We start from the raw sequence: 26,800 nt of genomic DNA, 5'->3' as shown, positions 1-26,800 counted from the left end.
TTAGTTTTGTAAGAAACTGCCCAAATGGCTTCCAAAGTGGCCGTGTCATGTTGCATCCCTCCAGCAATGTGGGAGTCCCTCTTCCTCCACATCCTCACCAGCATTTGGTGTTGTCAGTGTTCTGGGTTTTGCACATTCTAATAGGTGTGTAGCGGTATCTCATTGTTTTGATTTGAATTTCCCTAATGACATATGATGTGGAGCATCTTTTTATATGCTTATTTGCCATCTGTGTATCTTCTATGATAAGGTGTCTGTTAAGGTCTTTGGTCCATTTTTAAACTAGGTAGTTTTTTTATTGTTGAGTTTTAAGAGTTCGTTGTATATTTTGAGTAGCAGTTATTTATCACATGTATCTTTTGCAAATATTTTCTCCCAGTCTGTGGCTTGTCTTCTAAATTCTCTTGATGTTGTCTTTTGCGGAACAGAAGGTTTTAATTTTAATGAAGTCCAGCTTGCCAATTATTTCTCTCATGGATTTTGTCTTTGGTGTTGTATCTAAAAGACATCAACATACCCAAGGTCATCTGGGTTTTCTCCTGTTATCTTTTAAGAATTTTATAGTTTCACATTTTACTTTTAGGTCTATGATCCATTTTGAGTTAATTTTCGTGAAGGGTGTAACGTCTTGTCTAGATTCACGTTTTGCATGTGGATGTCCTGTCATTCCAGCAGTGTTTGTTGATGAGACTCTATTGTATTGCCTTTGCTCATTTGTTAAATATCAGTTGCGTATACTTACGGGGATCTATTTCTGGGCTCTCTATTCTGTCCCATTGATCTGTTTTCTCTTCTTTCACCAATACCACACTGCCTTGATTACTATGGATTTACAGTTAAGTCTTGAAGTTGGGTAGCATCCGTCCTCCAGCTTTGTTTTTCTCCTCAATATTGTGTTGGCTATTCTGGGTCTTTTGCTTCTCCATATAAACTTTAGGATCAGTTTGTTAATAGCCACAAAATAACTCACTGGGATTTTGATTGGGATTGCATTGAATCTATCAATCAAGTTGAGAAGAACTGACATCTTGACAATATCGGATCTTCCTATCCAGGAACATGAAATATCTCTCCATTTATTTAGTTATTCTTTGATGCCTTTCATCAGAGTTTTGTAGTTTTCCTCATATAGATCTTGTCCATATTTTGTTAGATTTATAGCTAGGTGTTTAATTTTTGGGGTGCTAATGTAAATGGTGTGGTGTTTCTAATTTCAAATGCTACTATATATTTATATTTTTATGTGCCCCAATTTTTGTTATTAGATTCAACAGACATAAAATTACATTTGAATAAGAAGAAATTGAAAACACACTTGGATGTTGAGACAAATTGCTACAAAAGTTTCTAAAGCTTATTCTCAATTTCTCTATTTTGTTGTAGACTAGTAACAGGTGGTGGACCTGATTGATTAATATATACTTTTAACTTCCCAAAATACATATTCTTAGGCTCCAGAAAAGCTTAAAGGCCTAAGGTGCTGGGATTCTAGTGTTCAGTGGGAAAAAGAACATTGTTCTCTTAACGGGTCCTATACGCCGCTTTGTTAGGCTCCTCGAAAGAGGGACAATCTATCATTCAGCTTTCTAGCCTAGTACCTGGACTAGATGCGTTTGAGGAGAAAAGACTTCTGCATGAAAGGGTCAGTCCCCAATAGGTGCCCATGAGGGATGCAGGATTCTGAGCAGGTTTTGATCTTCCAAGACTGCCGGAGCAAGGCTGGTTTTGTCTTTTTTTCAAACTCTTATTTTGAAATAGTTTTAGATTAGAAAAATTGCAGAATAGTACAGAAGGTTCCCATATACCCTTCTCCCACTTCCCCTAATATTGACATCTTATAACCGTACTACATTGATACGATTAACTGCTCTATAGACCTCATTTGAATTGCCACACTTTCCCATTAACGTCCTTCTTCGGGTCCAAGATCTAGTCCAGGATCCCACATTGCATTTAGTCATCATATCTCCTTACTCCTCTCCAACTGGGGTCAGTTCCTCAGTCTTTCTTTGACTTTCACAACCTTGACACTTGGCCATTGCTTCTTGAGCACAGAAAATGCTCAAATCGTGGTTTTTCTGCTCTGGGAAGAACCTGGTTAAATTAGTTTCAAACAAGGGGAACAACTTTTTCTGGATATTAAATCAATTTTCAGAATCTGGAGCATTCAGCAGGTTGATTTTTGGGTAGAGGTATTTGGCCTCCCCTTTTCTTTTTTTTTTTTTTTTATTAATGTTATGATAGATTACAACCTTTTGAGATTTCAGTTGTACATTTTTGTTAGTCATATTGTGGGTACACCACTTCCCCCTCCGTACCCTCCCCCCACCCCCCCTTTTCCCTGGTAACCACCGATCAGATCTCCTTCTCAATATACTAATTTCCACCTATGAGTGGAGTCATATAGAGTTCGCCTTTCTCTGACTGACTTATTTCGCTTAACATAATGCCCTCGAGGTCCATCCACGTTGTTGTGAATGGGCCAATTTCGTCTTTTTTTATGGCTGAGTAGTATTCCATTGTGTATATATACCACATCTTCTTTATCCAATCATCAGTTTCTGGGCATGTAGGCTGGTTCCACGTCTTGGCTATTGTAAATAATGCTGCGATGAACATAGGGGTGCAACGGACTCTTGAGATATCTGATATCAGGTTCTTAGGATAGATACCCAGTAATGGGATGGCTGGGTCATAGGGTATTTCTATTTTTAACTTTTTGAGAAATCTCCATACTGTTTTCCATAGTGGCTGTACCAGTTTGCATTCCCACCAACAGTGTATGAGGGTTCCTCTTTCTCCACAACCTCTCCAACATTTGTCGTTCTTGGTTTTGGATGTTTTTGCCAATCTAACGGGGGTAAGGTGATATCTTAGTGTAGTTTTGATTTGCATTTCCCTGATGATTAGCGATGATGAACATCTTTTCATGTGTCTATTGGCCATATTCATATCTTCTTTTGAGAAATGTCTGTTCATGTCCTCTGCCCATTTTTTGATCGGGTTGTTTGTTTTTTTGTTGTTAAGCAGTGTGAGTTCTTTGTATATTATGGAGATTAACCCTTTGTCGGATAAGTGGCTTGTAAATATTTTTTCCCAATTAGTGAGCTGTTTTTTTGTTTCAATTCTGTTTTCCCTTGCCTTGAAGAAGCTCTTTAGTCTGATGAAGTCCCACTTGTTTATTCTTTCTATTGTTTCCCTCAACTGAGGAGTTACAGTGTCCGAAAAGATTCTTTTGAAACTGATGTCAAAGAGTGTACTGCCTATATTCTCTTCCAAAAGACTTATTGTCTCAGGCCTAATCTTTAATGGCCTCCCCTTTTCAAAAGCACAGTGACAAGCCGGAATTGCTGCCATTTTTCAATCTGGCCTGTGAGGTCCTGTTGATAAAACTTGAGAATTGAGCCATTCTGTCTGCAGGGAATTGTATTTTGGGGAAACATACTTGTCAGGACCTCTGTTTCTGCTCATGAGGTGCTAACTGTCCCCGGCCTGGTCCTCAGCTCGCCAGTCTCTTGGCACAGATGACACTGCACATCTCCTTTTAAAGACTCTTCCGTTTTGCTCATGTGAGCTGTGATTTGGAGGCCGGCCATGTTTTAAACACTAATACAAAGTACCTGTTCTGCCAGAGGGCATGTTAAAATCTTTGAGGCCGGATTCCTGCCTGACAACGCATTATGTTACGAATTTAATCACAGCTCCCTGCGCTTTAGACCATTGGGAAGGGAAGAAGGGGGATCTGACGGATATCAACTCCCTAATATTTACTCTTTAAGGAAACTTACTTGTTTATCACCATCTTTGAAGACTTTAAATAGAAAGACTTTGATAACAGGTCAGCTGCCGCTTGTCCCTTTCCAAGTCGTAAATTATGTCCTCAGAGGTATTTTTCTTTCACTCCCTTGTGTCACTCTCCACATCTTTCTTTAGAGAAATATAGAGATTTCTCTAAGGCCTGAGCCAGTCAAATGGACTACTGCAGCTATGTGACGGGAGTGACTTCTCTGCAGGAAGTCTGTCGGGCACAGGCAGGAGGAAGCTGGAATAGTGATCCATTTTCCCATCAGCAATAACCTAACATTTGAATGCATCCATTGATAATCACACCAAATTAAACGCAAGCCAGGAGTCCGTGTGTTCCCAGACTTGCTGCAGATTTCCGTCTCTTGTCTTCTGAGGACAAGTTGAGGCTAGTAATGGTGACATCCTGTCCTGTCCACACCCAGTTCTGGCCCAGCTCTGTCCCGACCCACAAACTGTGTGATCTGAGAAGTCTTTCCACCTCCCTGGGGTGGCTTCTCTGTCCATAAACTGAAAGTTTCGAAGGCCCGCAGGGACGCCCCCTTACACGGGGTGGAGTGGGTTTTCAGTTGGGCTAGTTCTAGAAGGCTACATAGGATGAGGATTTTAACCCCATCACAAAGAAGATAATGACCTCAACTTGGCCTTACAAATAGTACTTATTCTGGAGAGTAAAAATAATAAAAACAGTCCAAGAGTCCCCCCTTCCTATTTCTACATCAGGGGCAAATTCCAAAACTGGCCAGATGTGAAGAGTGCAATTCTGGTTTCCACACCCATTGGGCCATATCTTTTCAGGGCCTTCCCCTTTCCAACAAGCTGGATCTGCCAGTTTGCGGTCCTGCCTCTAACCTACTGGTTCTGGGTGGAAATGTGTGTCCATGGGAGAGGCATCTGCCTTGCCTAGCTTGCTCAGTGCCTGGTCCTCATCCTGCCCTGTGTCAGTCGCCTCCTCCCCATTGGAACTCTGCTCATGGCATTCTAAGCCAGTCTATAGCACCAGCTTGCCCCCAGAGTGGGCAGGTGACCAGGGAAGAACCAGTAGGTCTGACCTGTCCACATTCACTTGCGCCACTCCCTGTCTCTCGTCTTCTCTCCAGTGCAGATCAGCCTGCGCCCCACCATGCACATGGAGGCTGCCGATGGCACCAAGTACATAGCTGAGCAGATGCACTTCCACTGGGGCGGCCGGGCCTCAGAGATCAGCGGCTCTGAGCACACCATCGACGGGATCAGATATGTGACTGAGGTACCGTGAGGACCCCAGCCAGGTCCTCTTTTCTTCACACCCCGTAGTCACTTATCTTATTAAAACAGCCAAAAAGACTTCGTGCAATGGTGACAGTCAAGTCACCCTGAGGTTGAGTTTATTTTTCGTTCACTCACAACTATTCATTGATCATTGCCATGTGCCAGGGATTCAGGTGGGGTCCCCACCCTCACAGAAGTCACAGCAAGGTAGGAGTCTGCAGCCTACACAGTGGGGCCAGCCCTCTTCAGTTTCAGCTGGATTTCTATGTGTTAGATTTTCTGGCTTCCCTCTCTTGCTTAGATCTGTCCTTGGGATGACCACAGGTACAGTCACCTCCAGGGGCAAGGGTCTCACACCCAAACTACAGAGACCTCAAGAGAACTCAGGGGCTCCCTCCAGACTCTGCCAGTATGTCTGCCTGGAGGGAGGCGGGGTCAGGGAACGCCCTTGAATTGTCCTCTTCCCAGAATCCCATTCATGCTCTTTTCATTCTTAGAGAACTTTCTGGATTGATAGATCTCCTAGCCTAACTAGAGGGAGGTGGAGGTTGGAGTTGTTTGTGCAAGACAGTCTGAGGCCTCAGATGGAAGCCTTTTCTTTCTTTTCCTCCTCTCCTGAGACCCTGAAGCATTTGAAGTCTGTATGAACTGCCCTTGATTACCCTTCCTTGCTCCCACAGATTCACCTTGTTCACTACAATTCTAAATACGGGAGCTACGATATAGCCAAGGATGAACCTGATGGTTTGGCAGTGCTGGCAGTCCTCATTGAGGTAGGCTGAAACTGTGCATGTGAAGCTATAGATTGGTGTCCAGATAGATGTTAAGTATGGATGAAAGCTTTTCCTTCCTGTCCCTCCTCATCTGTTCCTGAGCTCACAATTCCTGGAAACGCTAACTCGATGGAAGATCTCCCCTTTATCTAGCCCTTGCTCACAGTCACCGGGTTCCTTCCGTGTTATCAACCTCAGGGACCTTGGATAACTGGGACAAGCTGACTTAGAGCTGGAGTCACAGAGGGTTGACTGGACACAAAGTGGTCTGAGGGCAAGGGGAGGCCTGCAACCTGCCAGACAAAGGCGACACATCTGCATTTCCAAGAAAGTCTGGAGCGTGGGACTTATGGCTAGGTGGCAAGAAGTGGTCAGTGAATCCACTCCCCACAAAACGAGTATTAAGTTGGATAAAATTGTCACAAATAACCATATCAGTGCTTTGGGAATGGGCCAAATGCAAACAACAATTGAGGCATTTATTTGTGAAAAATGGCTAGAATTTTGAGGAAGAACAATGAGCATCTGTGGACTTTGTGCCTGGGGTTATTCCCAGCCCCACCGCTAACTTGGTCAGCCAGGCAGGTTTATCAGGGCAGGGTGGACAGGAAAACCAGCAGCTTCACTGCCTGGGGCTGAGGAACTGTCTTGATTTGGGCTGTAAATTGAAAACCCAGGCCCAGGGGCACTGACAGTATAAGTAGCAAGCTTAACAGAAAAGACAGAAAACAAAGAGGGAAAACCTGAGCTCTGACAGTCTGAGGTTGCAGTCCCAATTCGGGCAAGTGGCAAGTGGCAGGCCAATAAGAAATTTAACAAGGAGATCCTGGAAATGAGAAAGCCACAGAAGGCCGTGTAAACTTCCCAAGAGGTGGAAAGTAAAAGCCGAGGCTGACTTGATACCTGGCTGCACTTCGATCCATCAGCTGAGGGAGCAAATCTTATGGGACTGAGGGATTCGAGCAAGACCTCTGCTAAAGTCATTCACCGACTGCAAAGCTCTGCTGACCCCAGGTGGCCCCTAGGAATCCAGGCTAAAAAATAAAAATAAGATTTAAGAACTGAGCAGAGACAGTAGCTGCTGCATGTTGTCGGGAAGACGTATCCTGTAGATCAAGTCCGGCCAAGCTCCTAAACAGACACACAAACAAAAAACCCTCAGGCCAATTTTAAAAAATCAGAATTTGGATTTGCTACCATATAGTATACGAAATGTCCAGTTTTCAAGAAAAAGTTGGGCATACAAAGAATAGGAAAATATGATCCATATTTAGGAGGAAAAGACCCAGTCAATAGAAACTGACTCTGAGTGGACCCAGAGTGATTTAGCAGACAGTACTTTATTTTTTATTTTTTGGTGAGGAAGATTGGCCCTGAGCCAACATCTGTTGCCAATCTTCCTTTTTTTATGTTTATTTTTTCTCCCCAAAGCCCCAGTACATAGTTGTATATCCTAGTTGTAGGTCATTCTAGTTGTTCTTTGTGGGATGCCACCACAGCATGGTTTGACGAGTGGTGCATAGGTCCATGCCCAGGATCTGAACTGGTTAACTCCAGGCTGTCAAAGCAGAGTGTGTGAACTCAACCACTTGGCCATGGGGCCAGCCCCTAGCAGATCATGCTTTAAAACAACTATCATAAATAAGTTCAAAGAATTAAAGGGAAATACGATGATGATGATTCAAAAAAGGAAATCTCAATAGAGAAACAGAAACTATAAAAATGCACCGAAATGAAAAGTCTAGAGTTAAAAAATATAATGAACAAAATGAAAAGTACACTACACAGGCTCCGAGCAAATCTGAAGCAGCAGAAGAAAGAATCAGAGAGGCTGGCCCCATGGCCGAGTGGTTAAGTTTGCATGCTCTGCTTCGGCAGCCCAGGGTTTTGCTAGTTCGCATCCTGGGCACGGACCTAGCACTGCTTTTCAAGCCACGCTCAGGCAGCGTCCCACAAAGCAGAACTAGGAGAACCTACAACTAGAATATACAACTGGGGGGCTTTGAGGAGAAGAAGAAGGAGAAAAAATAAATTTAAAAAAAGAAGACTGGCAACAGATGTTAGCTCAGGTGCCAATCTTTTAAAAAATAATGGAAGAAAGAATCAGTGCATTTGAAGATAGAGTAAAGAAATTATTCAATCTGAAGAACAAAGAAAAAAGATTGAAGAAAAATGAACAGAGCCTTAGACTCATGGGGACAAGATCACACATCCTGAAATATATGACATGGGAGTCCCAGAAGGAGAGGAGAGAGAGAAAATGGCAGAAAAAACGTTGAAGGAACAATGGTCAAAAATTTCCCAGATTTGATGAAAAAAAATCCAAGAAAACTCAACAAACCTCAAGTCTGATAAACATCTAGACACATCAAAGTCAAAATGCTGAAAGCAACAAGACAAAAAGGAGCCATCACACATAGGGGAATGCCAGTACAATTAATGACTGACTTCTCTTTAGAAACAAGTCATCAGAAGCCAGCGGAATGACTGTCAGCCAGGAATTCTATATCCAACTACACCACCCTTTAAAAATGAGGCAAAATAAAGACATTCCCAGATAAACAAAAACCAAGATAATTGCTAGCAGACCTGTCTTAGAAGAAATATTAAAGGAAGCCCTTCTGGTTGAAAGGAAATGATACCAGATGGTAATTCAAATCTACAGAGAGAATTGAAGAGTGCCGGATATGGCAAATATGTGGGTAAGTGTAAAAGACTATACATGTATTTGTTCTCTTTTCTTCTTTTAATGTCCTTAAGAAAATCCCATAAAATTGTTCAAAGCAATAACAATACCACTGTGTTGCTGGGTTTATAATATATGTAGAGGTAATATATATGAAAAATAAAAGGAAGGATGGGGAAGAGACAGAGCTATGCTGGAGCCAAGTTGCTCTATTTTACTGGAATTAAATTAATATTAACCTGATGTAGATGGTGATACGTCAAGCTGTGTATTGTAATCACTAGAGTATCAGTAATAACTAAAAATGGTTAAATGGTCCACTAAAAGTATTTGTGAAACACAAAAGGTGGAACAGAGGAACAAAACAGACACGAGACATTTAGAAAACAACTAGCAGATGGCAGTCGTGAATCTGAGACATCTGAATTTACACCCAGTGGAAGAAGAATTGGGTCAACACCACTGATGGAAAAGAACCATTGAAAATAGACCTTTTTCACCAAAGGCAACTTTTCTGACTTTTAAAAAGTCAACACTCATACAAAAAATCAAGAATGAGCTGGCCTTGGCCGAATCAGAGCAGCCTTGCGGGGGCCGTCTGGCTCTCTTCTGCTCAGCCAAGTCCTGAGGATGAAGAAGGGAGGGCATGAGACCAAGCCCCCTCAACCCAGTGAATCCGACTATGGCTGACACTGCCCCAATCTGGGTCACTGGGGATATTTTAGCAGTGACAGCCATTCCCCGAGGGTGTCCCCAGTCATCACCAAGAAGCTCCTTTCCCTGGAAGCTGCCAAAATGCTTCAGATCTTGTCTCCCTGGTGAGCCCAGGCAGCTGGTGGCAGAGAACAGGCAGACTGTCCCCCAACACAACTGGGGCGTGGACAGGCCGCCTCCTCCTTGCCCTTCTGGCTCTGCCTCATCAGTTAGGATAGCAAACCAGCTGGATTAGCGGAGCCGGTCCCGGACAGAGGTCCCTTCTCCCTTAGGTTGACTGCTCTGTGTTTCTCCTACAGGTCAGTGATTACGCTGAGAACACCTATTATAGCAAGTTCCTTTCTCACCTGAGTGAGGTCAGGTATTCAGGTAAGGGAAGCCGACAGCAGCTGCAGGAGGGAAGAGGAATGAGCGTGAGGGTGAGGTGAGGACAGCGGGGCAGGGGAGGGTGACGCTGGTGGGGAGGGTAGCAGATAAGCCCTGCCAGGGGAGCACCCCTCCCTGCACAAGGTCTCTTGTTCTAGCAATTCCTGCTGTTGGCTGAGGCTGTGAACACCTCTGAGAAATCTGTTCTAAACTCTACCTGTCAATTCCCACAACTGGAACTTCTCTCTGGCCAGAGTTCCACTAACTAGGGATGTCTTCACTTGAGTGACTCTCACCGCCGGCCCCAGCCCGCCGTGATGATCCTGGTCACCAGAGAGACATGTTCTCCTTAGCTTCAAGCTGAGAAGACTCTCAAGGGTGAAGCCCCTCATCATCGTGCGGGGACACAAAGTCACACAGGGCTGCTCTCCCATCTCTCTGCCTCCGGAAGGCAGAGTTCTGTTAGAGTGATCGCCCACTCCTATGGCCAGCCCTTGACCTCGAGCGACATCCGCGTCAGCAGTGAAGCCTTGGTTTTGTGCATCCCACTTTGGCCACATCTCCCAGACTCCAGCTCCCTGACTTCAGTCCTCGCTCCTCCAGCAATTCTCACCTCCAATCCATGGGCCTCCACATTCTCACTACTAGTCATGCCTCAGGCCTTTCATCTCTCTTTACCTAGCTGAAGTTCCACTGGCCATCATTCTGACGCACCCAGGCAAACGTCCCCCATGCGCTCGCCCCTCTGTCCCCTATAAGCTCACCTGGCAAAGCCCCAGACCGACTCCCATCTGTTCATGACTGAATGTGGCTGGATAGAAACACACAGACGTCTAACTGGTGTTATGAAGAGGTTCTAACACTGCCCGGAAATCCTGAAATACTTCCCCGGGCGTTTGCTTTTCCGCCTCTCCGAAATGATTACTTCACACTTTCTCCTGTCTCCCGAAGCCCCTGGCCCTGGCCCCAGCTTCTCCCTGGGAGCGGGTGCCTTGCCTCCTGCTTCGTCGAGAAGGTAGTCAGAAACTGACTCATCTTCTGAGCTTCCTGCACCTGACCAAACGTCATTCCCCTCCTCGGCTACAATGGTGAGGTGTCCCTGCACTTGTCCAAGACCACCCTCCGTGTGAGCACCAACCCCACCCCTCTCTCATTCTCGGGCCTCCTCACCTGCTGCTCTCTCCCCTCTCTCCTGCATCATTGATATCTTCCCTTTCATCGGACCATTCCACTCAGCACACAGTTCTGTGCTCCAGCACCTCCCACCTCAAAACGCAAATGAAAGTGTCTCATGACGCCATTATTCTCTCATCTTCCACCTCATTTTCAGATCCCCTTGAAAGAATTGTCTAACAGCCTTGTTCTCTTTTCTCACTCACTGGAAGCTGGCCCGTCACTCCACTGAGCCTTCAAGGTCACCCCTGTTGTCAGATCTCCCTGCCGCTTTTCTCCTCTTCTCTTAATTGACCTCGAAACATCAATCCATTACACCCGGCTCTCATTCTGACCACGCACTCCCTGCCCCAGCTCTGCTTTCTTTTTCTGGCTCCCTCCCTAATATTGGAGGGTGCCACGACTCTGTCTTCCCTCATTCGGTCCCGCAGCCTGAATTGCCATCTCTAGACTGTGGAACCCAAAAATCTATATCTGGTCCTCCGTGCAGGGATGGCATCAGGCAAAGCAGATGCAAGAACCGTCTGGCTAATTTACTGGCTGTGAACAAAGCCAGTGGGAGAAACCACAGGCCTGTGGTATAGCTAAAACATTTCTTCAAATTCACTCATCTCAGACATTTTATTTCTACAACTAACCCGGACACATTTCCTCTCTAGTTCAATAAATTCCACTTCTGATCAATACTGCCTACCACACTGGCCTCTCTCCCTGAACTCAGGATTCCTTTATCCAACTGTTTACTTGATATTGCCATATGGATATAAAACTTAACGTGGCCAAAACTTAACTGTATTCCCTTCACCTTCCAGACGTCACTAAACCAACTTTCTCATCTCAGCAATGAGTGTCATTATCCATCCCATTGTTTAAGCCAAAAATCCCAGAATCATTCTTGATTTTCCTCTTTCCATTACCCCCCACATCCAAAGCATCAGCAGGTCCTGTTAGTTTACCTCTCTACTTTCATTTCTTTTGGGTATATACTCAGAAGTGGAATTGCTGGATCGTATGGTCATTCTATGTTTAATTTTTAAGGAACTGCCATATTGTTTTCCAGTGGCTGTACCATGGTTCTGGAATTTGTGACTCACTTAAATATATTAGAGTTATGAAACTAAATCTATGCAATAGAGCCCTTTAGAAGGTTATATCTTTCAATCTTTCCAATAACAGTAAAACTTACAAATCTTTTGCTTACTATGGGATTATGCACTGTTAGAATTCACGGCCTTCGTTAAACAAGCCGATTTAACTGCATGTCAAAATGATGTCCTCTTTGCCATTAACAAATGCAAAAGTGCCCAGGGAAAGTGAAGCAAAATTCAACTCAACTCCATGTTACTTTGACAGTCTCATGCTAAGCTCAGGGGCTCAGTGTCATTGATGTGAACAAAAGAGGAATTCTCTAGATGCGGTGATGGTTGCGGGTGCTGTGGAGGCTTCAGACACCCTGCAGAGGTCCCCCTCCCTACACCCCACCTGTGGCTGAGCTTGGTTCCCAATGGGCATGGCAGGGAGAGCTCAGGACAGGATGCCTACACCTGGACCCCCACTCGGTTCTGATTCTGCCTTTCTAACCTCCATTCAATCATTTCTAAATCAGCCCAAACTAAAGAATTTGTTCTTTCTTTGAGAGCACTTATGAAGAAGCCCCTAAGAGTCATAGTTAATTCTTTCATTTATCATAAAACATATCCTCTGCCTGAAAACGATGACGATGATGGTGACAGTTACACTCGTGAGTATTTCCTACGTGCTAGTTCGATCCAGCACTTTATAAACACACCCGCCTTTGCCCTTACAGCAATCCTACTGAACGTTCCCTTTTTACAGATGAGGGAGCAGCCTTAGAGGAGTGAGCACCCAGTCAGGAGGAGGTGTCTGAGTGGGTCTCTCCCCAAAGTCTTTGCTCTAACCCCTTCCAGGGAGCAGCAAACAGGGGAAATATTTCCCAATGGTCAGCTTCTATGTTCTGCTTAAATCAGGAGATTCAAACATGGTGAGGTCTGAGCCTGAGCTGTCCTCCCAGGGGGCAGCAGGGGTCCCTAACACTCCTTTATCTCTTGTCCCCTCCGTTAGGACAAAGCACAGTTCTGAGTGGCCTCAACATTCAGGACATGCTACCCAAGGACCTCCGCTACTACTACAGCTACCAGGGGTCACTCACCACTCCTCCCTGTACCGAGAATGTCCAGTGGTTTCTGCTGGCGGATCCCGTCAAGCTCTCCAAGTCACAGGTAGTACATGGCCTCACTTCACCGAAGTCTCCCCTTCCAACTCCCTAGTCAAGAAGAGTGCTCGGCCAAATCTCACCCAATGCCAGCCCTGGGCTCCTGTGGTGTTTGCCCTGCACAGGGCTTCTGTACCTCCCCTACACTGTCGTGGGCGATCTTACTAGTGCCATGGCAGAGAGGAGCAAACAGGCATCAGGGAATCCAAGAAATTTCTAGTTGATGCAGGAAAAGGACTGGAGCCTGATCCAAGTCAGAAGAGAAGGGTTGCATAGTAAAGGCAAATATTTATTGAGTGCTGCTCTCGCCAGCCACTGTGCTCGGCCCCTGATATACAAAATCCCTGTCCTCGTGGAGCTTACATTCTAACGTCATAAATGGCTTTATGCAAGAAGACTGGCTTCGTGTTGAGCTCTTTCCCATGCCAAAATGCCTGTAGTCCTTTGAAGAGAAGAGCTGTGTCAGTCATCTTCTTTCCTCCAGCATAGCATGGGCATATAATAAATGTTTACTGAGTTGAATAAAGGACAAATGTTGCTGAGGTTGCAAAACAAAGCTGACAATTCCTTCTGGGTGATGTTCTTCCTTTTTCTTAAACTTTTCATTTCCTTACTTCCTGAAAAGGTGGAAAGACCCCTATTCAAGGATACCCCCACACAAAATTGTCTAACCAGGTTAGAAGTGCCCCCAGATGCCTAAGAGAAGCAAATGTAAATCATCTTTGGAAAAAGGCACCTTAAATCCAGATCTAGGGGAGCTTTCACTAGACAAGAGGCATGGTTTGAAGAATATTGGCTTATAATTTTCCAAAAGCGTTGAAAGACACCAAGTCATATACTCAGGAACCCCAATGAGTCAACGTAAGCCACACTAAACATACCACAGTGAAACTACAAAATATCAAAGACGAAGAAAAGACTTCAAAATCAGCCAGAGAGAAAAGGCAGATTATCGTGCAAGGAGTACTATTAGACTGAGAATTGATTCAACGCAGCAACAACGAATGTCAGAAAGCAGTGGAATCATCTATTTTCATAGTGCTGAGAGAAATGAACAGCCAAGCTAGAATTGTACATGCCGCAAAAATGTCTTTCAAGGATATAGACAAAGTATGGACATTTTCAGAAAAACAAAAATCGAGTTTGCCACTTATATATCTTTATTTACTTCTTTCTCTCCTTTATACTGGTAACCAAATACAGAAAAAGATTAAAAGAGATTGTTGGAAGAATGAAGAGTGGATAAATGGATGCCATGCCTGCCACATAGCACCTAGAACATCCTTTGGACTTGAGATCTTCCAACAACTGCTTTATCAGGGTTATAAAACCCAAGCTCTAGTTCAATTGCTAACTAAACTCTTTTAAATCACTCAGTGCCTCTTCTCCATTATCCACTTCATGTTACCCACAGGTTTTGAAGCTAGAGAACTCCTTATTGGATAGCCAGAACAAGACCCTCAACAATGGTTACCGCAGTACCCAGCACCTGAATGGCAGAGTGGTGGAAACCAACTTCATATATCACCCTAATCAGCGTGAGTGAGATCAACTCTTGTTTATTCTTTGCAATTTGTTGACTTCTGTTTCCTCCTTCCCTGGGTGGACTCATCTCTTCCGGCAGTAGTAAGGGAAGGAGAGTCATCTAAATAGCAGGAAGCTCAGATGGGCCAATCTATACAGGGCTTGGGCAAAAGGGATGACTCATTTTCTCAGTCCATGCAGTGATGTAGAACAGAGGAGACAATGAGGAAGGGCAGCTACATGGTTTATTACCTACCTGGTCGTGGCTGGAGACAGTAGGAAAAGCAAGATGGCAGCAACACCCAGATGCCCCATAAGCATGTAGGCTCAAGGTAACCTCATCAAACCCAACTCAGATTATATCCTGCACATCTTTATCTTGGTCTGTATTACAAGCCCATCCCCAACTCTTCCTATATGTTCCCTCAAGGTGGGGTTAACTAGACCACATATTGTTTACTGTATTTTCTTGGGGACCAAGCACCAAGACACTGGAAGTAGGCATCAACAGTCCAGCCTCTCCTGGACTCTCTAATCCATTGGGTCAGGCTTCAACTCTGTTCTTGGCTCACCTCATTTCTGTGCTTGCAAGAATATAAATGTCCTGCCGTCGTCCCATCTTTATTTTGTCTGCTTCTCTGTAGAGTTGTGGTGAACTAGACATATTCCCTGAATTCATTGTCTTTACAATCTGTTTCTATTAACCATTCTTGAGACCTTTACATCCTCTAATACAATAGAATTGGTCTCCAACTGATATTACCCTACTTTTATAAGTGTCTTTCAAGATTTTAAATCTCTATATATACTCCCCCGCTCCCAAGAAAGACCTGTTTGTGATTTTCTTACCATCTTTCCGCCCTGGTTTGTTTATTGCTGTTCTTTCTATCAGCTTGCTCCTCCAGAGGGAAAATGACACCAGCTATAATTACCTTTCCTCATATTATACTATAATGATATTAAGAGTATCACTTCCTTTTTCCAAAGGGTTGCATCCTCCTGAGCAGGTCCACTTGCTGGAATGCTGAGCAAAGGGAGCCTAGCCCCACTGATCTGTCTCCTTGTTCTAATTTTGCCGTGTTCTCCAGTTTTCCCTATAAAATTTTGCACTATTCTTGCAAGAGGCACAAAGAGATTGTATAGTTTCCCGTATGTCACATCTCAAATGTTCTTTCCATGGGGGTGGTCACTCCAGTTTACCCTTATGAGGGAGCTCAGATGTTCCAGACACCCACCTCTTAGACCAAGATGCGCCAAGTTGCGGTTTGCCTGTGTGTCCATTGTGGCCCTTCCTTCTGATAGTCTGTTTAGCGTGATTACTTCAACAGCCAGTAGGGAGTGAGAGGGCTTCTTCCCCCACTGCTAACTGGGGATCCGTAGGATGGCCTGCCTTTGCCGATAATGGAACAGAAAACTGGGCATCATCTTGCTCCACCTGCCCTCACTCAGGCCCAGACTTTGATGTAGCAGGAATTGTCTCCAGCCAACCTGGTGGTGTGACCCACATGATCTCTCATAATTCTGTAGAATTCCACCCCAGAGGGGTTAATTTGATCAAACTGCCAATGAGGAATGATCTGAGAAACCAAGGTCAGTCACAAAAACAAGACCTCTTGCAATTTATTTATTAGAAAACGTCCCCTAAGGTAAGACTACTGAGCGTTGCATGAGAAACTAAGGTTCAAGGGTGGAACCAGCTTTAACATGTCATCTCTTGGATTCTGGTAGTTTACAAGCCTGAATTCAGACATAGCGAAGATGCTTGAAGCCAATGGGATGGGAACATGAAGGGCATTCTAAGGAATCCAAAATACTTCCCTAAAGGACACACGTGCGGAATGGCCTCTGGCTGTCCCACATTCTCCGTTTTCACGAGGACCTCCAAAGTTTTGACCTTTTCTTATTAACTCTTTTTTTTATAGAATCTGTTCTTGGCTCTGAGCTCCAGTTTCACCTAACCAGGATCGACAATAACCTTGAATACTTTAGAAGATTAATTGAACAGAAGCAAGTAAAGAGAAAAGGCAAATATTAACGAGCTGGAATCATGAGCTAGGACAGGAAGAGGCAGCAGCCCCCTGAGCCCACGCCCTGCCCTGTCTGCAAGAAATCCTATGTGTCCAATGGCTTCACTCCCCCTGAGGCACCTGTTGAATTTCTGACTAAAACAAGGGGAAACCATCACCCGTGAAAGGAAGTGAGATGGTTTCAATGTGTGAGAAAAGATCTGAGCTAGACAACACTAATGGAAATTGACTGGAATAGAAATTTAAAGGGCTAACTCTCCTCCTATCTAATCATGCACGTTGATCTTCCTAAATTATAAACCAGCCCAAACTTCCCTGCAGCATTTAGATGTAATAAACAACGTTAGAAATTTGTCATTAAAAAGTTTCTCTTTTCCATTCCTTTGTTCCACTTCAAATTTCCCTTCTTTGCCCCACCCCCAGGGCCCCAGGCCATGGGATAGAGATCAAGGTGGGAGGGATTTCCAGGACCAAGATGAGAAAAAGGAAAGAGATTCTTTCATGGGGATCTTGCTGATGGGGAGGTTTGGAGTAGTGATCGTGCCCTGTGAGTAAAGGAAGGGCAGACGAGCAAGGAGGCAGGCTCCCTGGAGACGGGGAGGGAGGAGATAAAACTGACGGCCTCCCTGCCGATCTCCACCTTTTGGTCAAATGCTGTCTGGGCCTTGTTGTCACTGGACCCAGGATCTACCACTTACTAGTCATGTGGGATAATAAAATAACCCACCTTCAGAGTTGTGGTTTGATTGAATAAGACAAGGTTGAGATGCACCGGGCAGAGAGGCCGTTAGTTTTATGGGTCAGTTATGCATCCCCTTCCTGCAGGCCCCTCCCTTACCCACTCTCAACTTCCTCCTCTTCTCTGAGCTCACCCTCATTCTTCTGAATTCCTCAACCTACTGTCTTTACCGCCTTTCTTATTCCATGTTTTTATTCATCATATCCAAAGGACTTTCACATATGACTCACTTACCCTCAAGGCAATCCTGTACGAAGCCGCCTTATCCCCAGTTTACAGAAAAAGAAACCCAGATGCAAAAGGCCAGCTGGCTTGCTCAAGATCTCCCGGGTGGCAGACAACAAAGCCAGAATTTGAACCCACGTCTTTTGTATCCAAGTTCTTTTAAATACAGAATCTCTCATTCATTTATTCCACAAGCTTGGTAAAGCACTTGCTATGTGACGGATGTGGGGCTAACTACTAGTGTACCGAGATGGCGGAGGGGCTGTTCCTACGCTTGGAGCTCAGGTCCAGTGAATAGGACATATACTTACATAACCAATCTCCCTACCACGGCGAGAACAACTGGAAAACCTCCTCAGAGGGGCTGTGCTCGGCCTGGGTTTGGAAGGAGTTCACCTGGTGAGCCGAGTGGGGGAGGGGCGGGCGCCTATGGGAAAATGGGAGCAGGGTCAAGGGAGCTGGCAGGGAAAGAGGGGTGAGGCCTTGGGAGGTCCGGCTTCGCAAGTGCTTTCTGTGCCACTAAAGGGTGTTGGATTGTACCTGTGGGTGACGGGCAGCTATGGCAGGGCTTTCCACAGGGGAATGACATGGTGACATAAGATTTATTCTTTCAACCAGAAATGAGAGTCTGTGATGACCTGGAGATGAAATAGGGAAGACTTTACGTCTCTGTGGGGTGGGAGACACTACAAACAAGTAAACGAAGACGTAAACAAACAGGATTACACATGCCTGTTTGTGCTTGAAAACAAGGGAAAAAGGAACCCAAAATTGATTATAATGGTTGCCTAAAAGGAGGCGGCAGGGGGAAAGGTGGAGGATGGGGCTGGAAGATGGACTTTTCTGGAAGCATCCAGTTTGGTGGTTTTGACTTTTGAACCCTGGGTTTCACGTAATTATAAAACAGAATGAAAAGATTTTTAAAAAATCCCTAAAACTTAACTTAAAATGCAAAACCATAGTAAAGTGATCAAACAATTATACATTGAGTTGGAAGCACAAACACACAGAGAAGAATGTCTCCAAGTTGTTTTAAACACGCTATTTTTACCATCAGACCCAGTGGGGTACGTCCTAAAGCCGAGAAGAACTGCGACGAAAGCCGCCACAGTGCTCAGGAGTCCTGTCAGGAACGATGTTGGAACTGTTATTTTGAAGCTGTGTGTGTGATTACTATACTATCCTACTATATACACCAAATAATTATGTTTGTGTCCTTAGTAACAAGATTTTCAGCATAAGAAAACAGAGATCCAAATAGAACATCGAAAAAGCTAAGTAAAAACCCTATAATCATAACTTTGAACTGTCAGTATGTCAGTTCAAATTAGAAATGTCAGTATGAATTTATAAATTCCTTTTCTATTTCTAAGAAGCACATATTTCCTGGCTCTGTCCACTTTTCAGGCCTAGAAACAACGGTGCCCCCGAGGCAATGAACGCCCTTCCACCCAGACAGCCGCCTCTCAGCGCTCTTCCCGCTACGACAAACCGGGGCTCCTGGTAGCAGACCCCATGTCTGGGGCGAGGACACACAAGATGAGCCTGGGGTACCTTTTTAGGCCAGAAAACAAGAAATCCACCTAAGACAACTGGAATCATGCCCCAAAGACACAGGGGCCATCTTGAAGGGGCTCCTGGGACAACTTAAGCATCGAAAAGAATAATATCAGAAAAAAGAAGAACTGCAATGGGTTGAGACATATCACGTCTATGCAAATAGCCGAGCTCACAACGGTATTAAAAAGTGAGGGAAACCTCATTGGTCACCTTGGGAGGTTGCTAGGGAAACCATTTATTATTCTGTAAAATGGCAAACAGAGGGGAGAATCAAGCATGTTCCTGCCTCTGCTGTCCATTGTCTTTCCGTCTTCTCAGAGTTGGTCATATTAGCTTCCTGGGGCTGCTGTAGCGACTGGACCGCAAACTATGTGGCTTAAAAGAACAGAAATGTATCTTTCCCCAGCTCTGGAAGCCATAAATCTGAACTCAAGGTGTTGGCAGAGGGCCAAGCGCCCTCCAAGGCCTCCTTCCCGGCTTCTTCCAGCTCCTGGGGGCTCCAGGTGTTCCTTGGCTTGTGGCTGCATCACTGCAATCTCTGCCTCCATCGTTACATCACCCCCTCTTCGTGTCTGTGTCCGTCCGTCTTTCTCTTATTAACACTTATTGTTGGATTCAGGGCCCACCTAGATAACCCAGACAATCTCATCTCAAAATCCTTACCTTAGTTACATCTGCAAAGATCCTGTTTTCAGATAAGTTCACATTCAGTTTCTGGGTGGACGTATTGTTTTGGAGGGCCACCACTCAACCCGCTACAGCCGGTGAACGGAAGTTCTTCTTGGAGCGATTCCAGCTAGAAAATTCAAAAGGAATCGGTTTGCAACCTACATGAAGTAATGGCCCAGATGATGGTCTTCAGTGGTTCCTAAGACCAGTAGGTGGAAGGGTGATGGGGTCTTTGCACAGTGGGTGGGTCAGGCTGACCGCCTTTAGAGGCACTAAGCAGCGTTAACATCCCTCGAGGTGGAGCCAGCTGATGCTTCGTGCCTGTCGAGTACACAGCACTCCCAACAAAGACTCATTGCAAAAGAGAATTTTTTTTGAACCTGAATCCAGTTAAGCCTTTAGCTCTAACGAGTAGTTTTCAAGAAATTCAAGGGGTAGAAAAACGTATATTCAGCGAGAAGATATAAGCTCCGTGAGGAAGCTTTTTCACAATAAACTCCAAGTACCTAAGAACAGTATCTGGCACATAAAGGTGCTCAGGGAGAATGTGCTGGGTGAATGAATCCAGACTATTTCAAGAAATTCTAAAAATCCATAAGAAAAGGACTGGCAACCCAAGAGAAAAATCATAAAAAAGGATGAACAGTTTACAAGAGAGGAAATGGGAATGATCAATAGATGATGAAAAGACGCCACCTCACCTCACAGTAATCAAGGTAACGGAAATTAAACCCACAGCGAGATACCATTTCACACCTCCAGGTTGGCAAAAACCTTAAAGTCTGACAATACCAAGCCTTGCTGAGGATGCGAGCGATCATCATCCACTGCCAGCGGGGGCATCAACCGGAACAAGCACTCTGAACGCCGTCTGGTAACATCTCATAAATGGGACACGCGCACATCCCCTGACCTGCAAACTCCACTCCCAGGTACTTACCTTAGAGAAACTTGCATATATGCATAAGAAACAAAAACGTTCACATCAGAATTAGTAGTAATTGAAAAATATGGGAAACAACCTAAATATTTGTCAACAGGATAATGTAAAATGATCATACGAGGTGGTAGTAAAGAATGAATGAACCAGAGCTCCACATACCAACGTGGTTGCAATTCACAAGCACGATGCGGAGCAACAGAAGCAAGTAGCAGGAAAAATCTATAGTGTAATATTACTTATAAAAGTTGGACAATAACAAAATGATTGTGTACACATATAATTTTAAGGTGGTATAATACATAGTAAAAGTGATTCATAAGAAAAACACAAATTCAGAAGAGTGGTTGCATCCTTTAAGGAGAGAGAGGCAGGGGAACACAGGGCCTGCAATTGTGTCTGTGATGACTTGTTGCTTAAAGTGGGTGCTAGATACATGGGTGTTCATTACTCTTTAGTAATTACTATTTATCCCTTTTAAAATGTGAATCTGATTGCATCACTTGCCCACTCAGAACCCACCAATGGTTTCCCATTGCACTTTGAATACATTTGAGAGCCCTAATTGTGGTCTATATCATTTGTCCCCTGAACACTTCTTGGGCATCATCTATTACCACTCTCCCTTTTGCTCACTGAGCTCTGGCCATAGTGTTCCTCAGACCTACCAAATATGTTTCCGCCTCAGGGCCTTTGCATGTGCTGTTCTTGCTGCACTCAATGTAGGGCACAGGCTTCTACTCTTTCTTGCTAAACTTCTCCACCTGCATCACCACAAAAGCCATCAGATCACCTTCTGTCTTACTCTAGAGATTGACAAGGAGCTGAGATACCCCTGCTCTCTTAGGTAACACTGTGGTGGGCTGCTCCTCCACCATTTTGCCCTGAACTGTGGCCCCAGGGCTGGGCCCATTGCTGTGTGATCCTATTCAGGGCAGCCTCATCTTGGGGGAAGACGTTGCCGAATGGCTCTAGAAAGGATGTGTCGTGTAGGAGGGAGGGACTGTCATCCCAGGTAGAATCCTCTCCAGTGGACTCCTGGGCTGGATGAGCCACGGTCTCACTGCAGCCTCCCTGGGCGACTGCAGATTCAGACACTGGCCCTGGGGCAGGTGCACAGCTCCCAGCGCAGGGAGCGAGGCTGGTGGCCCTGGGCTGAGTCAGGCAGGAACCAGGCTCCACACTGATTCAGCTTCCAGGGACGTTTTAATGACTAGAAGGGGCGCTTACATTTATGTCGTGCTTCAAAAGCTGCTGGAAGTTCCCATGGGCCTCCTCTGACCCTGAGCCTCACAGCAGTGCCGTGAGGTAGGGACTCTGATTCCAAAATTAGAGATGGGGAAACTGAGGCCCAGAGTTCTCCAGGGATAGGACTGGGGTTGAACTCAGGTCTCGGACTGTAAGTCTTTCCACTGTCCTGGGACACCTCTCTCCGGGGTGGGGAGGAGAACCAGGCAGTGCTCCACGGAAATGACTAAGGGGTCCAAAAAAGTCATTACTTTCGGCATTTACGCAACAACTATGAGGACAAAAAGCCTGAGTTTCTTTTTCTCTTGACTCACCACGACAGAAATTTACCCTCTCACAGTTCTTGAGGCCAAAAGTCCAAAGTCAAGGTGTCGGCAGGGCCGAGCTCCCTCTGCAGGCTCTGGGTGGGGGTCGGGGGGGTCCTTCTCGCCTCTTCCAGCTCCTGGTGGCTCCAGGTGTTCCTTGGCTCCACATCTCTGCCTCCGTCTTCACATGGCTTTTTTCCCTCAAAAGCCTGAGTTCCTGAAGCACCTTTTGCCCTGGGCGGGTAGTTATTCCCCCCTGCACTTCGTACAGCCCTGTGAGCACACTTATCCCAATATTTTCGGTTTGCAGGTACTCATTAGTACTCAGTGCGATTCCTCACCCGGCACCGAGGCTGGGGCGTGAGCTTGAGGAAGGTTGTTCTCTGGAAGAGGGGCTGCAGCCAGGGGGCCACTGATCTGACCAGAAACTCATTCACACGGTGAGTGTTTCTGAGGCCCTGCTGTGCCAGCACCGCTCAGGTAGGCTCCCTGCTCCTGGAGGACACCAGGGGTGGTGGGAGGCAGGGACACCTGTTCTTGCCATGTGAGCATGGGGGGCTGGGGGGGGGGGTGCGGTCAGGAGCTTGCCAGGAGTGGAGGCTGGAAGGGCAGGAGCCAGGGCAGGTGGGGAGGCGAGTGTGGGTCAAGAGCCTGAGCTGGAGAACTGTCTCTTTAGGGAGGTGTCTGCAGCCTCCCAGGCCCAGCCACTCTGTCCACCAGCCAAGCTCAGAGGTTTGGCCTCCATCACTGTCCAAGGCCTTCCGGGGGATCCTGGGGAAGCGGGGACCTTGGACCGGCTACCAGCCTCCTGCTGGAGATGACAGGAAGACAGTCCCCCTGCCGGGAGGGACGATGAAGACAGGTACCCAGGAAGGTGACCGTGGAAGTGACTGTCCAACCTGTAACACCGGAGGGAACAAAATTTCTACTTATAAGTCTTTAAACTTTTTAGTGAATTTTAGCCCATTATGCTTGCTCAGTTTTGAAGTAGCAAAAAGTTCAAAATTTTGTAAATGTCTAGACCTTGAGAATTAGTTTGGAGATAAGGATAGACATGAAACGTGTGTGAGTGTGTGTGTGTGTGCAAAGGAATCTGGAAGTTTCCACACCAAGAGTTTAAATAATAGAATCTTCTGGGCGGGTTAGATTACGACTTTTTCTTCCCTGATGAACAAGACTTGCTTCTGTAGTAAGAAAAAACATAAAGTAAATGTGACAAAACAAAACAGTGAAGGAAAATGATCCAGACTCTTTTAGCATTTCAAATTTTCAACTTTTTTGCAGTCAGCTATATTAGTTCCGTTTGTTTTAGTTTTATTGAAAGGTTGAAAACGAAAGTTTCCAATCACATTTTATAACATTTATGGAAACTAAATATTATTGTTTAATTATATTATTACTTACTGTTAATCTGTGATTCCAATTTTTCACTAATACAAACAACACAGAGTAGGAATTTGGCTGAATTTAGTTAAAAAACTAAGACAAACAAAACCCCCCAAGAAAAACATAAAAAGGCTTCTGGTGACATGAATTTGGGGCTAACGTTATCTCCCGCAGATTGCCACCGTGAACGCTCTTGCACCAGGTGGCTGAGGTCTCCCGGGAGCTGCAGGCGACGGCGGGCACCCCCTCTCCGTGAGAACACCCAGAATCGGGGGTGAAACAGCCACAAGACCAGCGTCCCCTGGTCAGCGGGAAGAAAGCGGCCGGCCCGGGGTCCCGTCCAGGGCAAGGCTGGGTGCCCCCGGAGGGGAGCTGGGAAGACCCCTTCGCGGGCCTGGAACTTCAAGATTGGTTTCTCTAAGCTCATGGTGCTCGAGAAAAATTTTGAGAAACAAAATATCCTTAAGAAACAGCCCGTTAGCTGTTCCACGGCGCTCCCAGCAGGTTTTCCTCCCACCAGTGCCAGAAATTTTCCAAAGGCCTTCTGTGCTGGTGTCATTTTGTAAGAAACTCAAGCAGAGGGTTTGCCAGGGGGATCAGAGGGCTGAGGGGCGGCTGCGATTGCGGTGAGGGTGCTGCCCTCCAGTGGCCACTGTGGGGATGGCGGGGCCTGTGCCCAGGGGACCTCAGAGATCTTTTAGTCCACCCACCCGCGTTTGTGTGTTGGTAAACTGAGGTGCACAGGCCCCACAAAGGTCTCGTGGTAAGCTACAGGCGTATCAGGGGCAAACAGCACCGTGCACGTGCCTGGACTGCTGCTCTTTCTCACAGAAGATGCAGGACTGCGTCCCTATGGCCCCTCTTGCCTCCGTGTCCTGCTTTTGAAATATCGAAGCACCATCACAGCTGGATGATAGATGCCCAACCCTTCCTGTCCTCCCGGGGGCCGCTCCCCCCACCCCAGCTGAATGGACAGGCTGGCCACTCAGATGCCCCCTCTTGAGCCCAGCTGACACCTGAGTGCTGAGGCAGGGCAGAGGGGTCCGGCACTGGCACCTGGCAACCCTGAACCTCACACGAGGGGATGTTGGGGGAACAGACACCAAGTCCTTGCAGGGGCAGCTTCTGTCCAGAGAGAAGGAGGCAGGTGCTGGAGAGAAGCAGAGAAGGACCTCTGGGCCTCAGAGAGGGAGGCATCAGTGTGGCTGAGGGTGGCAGGCAATGACCCGCTTTATCATGAGAGATTAAAAATCCTTTATGGTTAACAAGCTTCTCTGAAAATGAAAACACTCCAGGGAAAGTTCATAGACGAGGCCATTGCCAGATATTTAAAGGGTGTGAATTCAATGGCATAAGCAAGTGCCCCATAAATATTTGCAGAGCGAAGTATGGCGATATCTCTCCTCTGGGTTTAGAATGATGGCTTTGGTGCGGAGGAAAAGGTAGGAGTGATCTGGAGTATCACAGGCCAATGGAGGGCTAGGATTGCGCAAGAGTCTGAGGTTGTTGGCTTGGGCGCTCGGGTGTAGAGTGATGAAGGAGAGTCTTGAAGGCAAGAAGCTACTGGAAACTATTTTATCTGTGGTGGGCCATGAATTCTTGGCCAAGGCAAGGGTTTAGAGGGTTTCAGAACTGAGCTAAAGCGACCTCCAATTGAGCCTGGGTGGGCTGCGTGCCACCATACTGAGCCTCATCTCCTTACTTGGCTCTGGATCTGAATTTAGGAACCTCTAGGAGCCACAGAAATTTTCTAGGGCATCTGCTCAGCTGTCCTTGGAAGGATGGTGGGGGTGGGGGAGGTACGAGTGTAATGTCCCTGGATGTAGGTGAAGACAGAGGGTGCCAAGGTGAGACAGCTCAGGGACCAGGCTCTGTGGACGGAGGCAGGGCTGTCTGTGGCTGAGAGGGCCTGGCCTGGGACCTCTGAGAGCCCTGAGTGCATGGATCAACCTGTGGATCCCACCCTTCTGTCACAGGAAGGAGCCACACTTGGGATTTCTGAGCATCTGTGAAGACCTCAAGGGCTCTGTGGGCATTATCAGTAAAATAAAAATCATGGATATGAAAATGAAGCCAAGTTAATCAAGACAGCGAAAGAATGGAAAATTGAAGAAGGAAAACAGCAAGAACATATAAGAAACAAGGCATAAAATAAGATGCAGAAGAACAAACATATCAATTATAACAAATTTAAATGGATTAAACTCCGCTATTTAAAGGCAAAGACTTCAGATTAGATCAAAGAACAAAAAACATAGGGTGTATCTAAAACATAAGAGAGAGAAAGGTTGAAAATACAGGAGTGCGCAGATCCATACCAGCCAAATGCAAACAAAAAGTCAATATAAATATTAATGCAGAATCCAAAGCTAAAAGTATTAAATATAAGTTGAAAGAGTAGTGATAGCATATTTGGGGTATTGTGGTGTGGTCAATAGCATCGGGTAAGGGTGCCAAGAATACCCGAATCCTGACCTTGAGCACCCTCCCTTAGAAATCTCTGTGAGGGACGGCTAATTCCCTTTGTCCTCCCCAGTGCTCTGTCCATGTACTTTGGGTGGGGTGGTCAGTCAGCATGCTCCATCCTGTTGGCCACCAGGGTTGTTTTTAGGGAAAGATGTGATCCAAGTGGCCCGATCAGAGCCAATCCCAGAATTTGGGAGAACTCAACATGCACAAAACTAAACTCATGGTTTTCCCCCACACAAAACCCAGTACTCTTCTTGTGACCCAAGTTTTAGTAAATGGCACCACCATCTGTTCAATGAAGGATGTAAAAAGAACAGCAAACTTTGTTTTGGTGACGAAGATTGGCCTTGAGCTAACATCTGTGCCAATCTTCCTCTATTTTGTATGTGGGGTGCCACCACAGCATGGCTTGACAAGCGGTGTGTAGGTCCACACGTGGGATCTGAACCCACAAACCCTGGGCCACGGAAGCAGAGCGCATGAACTTAATCACTGCACCACCAGGCTGGCCTCCAGCAAATAATTTTAACGTCTTCCTCTTCCTCACCCATTTTCCAAGCCATTACTAAGTTCCATTGATTGCTTCTCCCAAACCTCTCTTTTTAAAATTTTTATCGAGGTCATATTGGTTTACAGTGTTATGTAATTTCAGGAGTACATCATTATGCATCATTTTCTGCATAGACTGTATCATGCCCATCACCAACA

General features: G+C 45.8%; 1 protein-coding gene across 2 annotated transcripts in view; it reads left to right on the top strand.

Annotated features, from left to right (window-relative positions):
* The window catches only part of CA6 (carbonic anhydrase 6), a 31,158-nt gene extending 5,240 nt beyond the window's left edge, over positions 1–25,918 (top strand). Inside the window, exons 3-10 of one of the 2 annotated variants that reach the window (XM_044769622.2) lie at positions 4,905–5,053; positions 5,736–5,828; positions 9,528–9,597; positions 12,850–13,007; positions 14,415–14,538; positions 16,447–20,676; positions 22,548–22,677; positions 23,798–25,918. In XM_044769622.2, coding sequence (XP_044625557.2) covers positions 4,905–5,053; positions 5,736–5,828; positions 9,528–9,597; positions 12,850–13,007; positions 14,415–14,538; positions 16,447–16,559 — 707 coding nt within the window. In that variant the 3' untranslated portion in view covers positions 16,560–20,676; positions 22,548–22,677; positions 23,798–25,918. Of the gene's footprint in view, positions 1–4,904; positions 5,054–5,735; positions 5,829–9,527; positions 9,598–12,849; positions 13,008–14,414; positions 14,539–16,446; positions 20,677–22,547; positions 22,678–22,913 lie in introns of both variants that reach the window. The other variant, XM_070511158.1, reaches the window with a different exon arrangement.
* Positions 25,919–26,800: the final 882 nt, after the last annotated feature.

This window comes from Equus asinus, chromosome 5 (genome assembly GCF_041296235.1).
Source record: "Equus asinus isolate D_3611 breed Donkey chromosome 5, EquAss-T2T_v2, whole genome shotgun sequence".
Lineage (NCBI taxonomy): Eukaryota > Metazoa > Chordata > Mammalia > Perissodactyla > Equidae > Equus > Equus asinus.
Note: the sequence above shows the minus strand (reverse complement) of the source record. Positions and strands in the feature narration are given on the sequence as shown.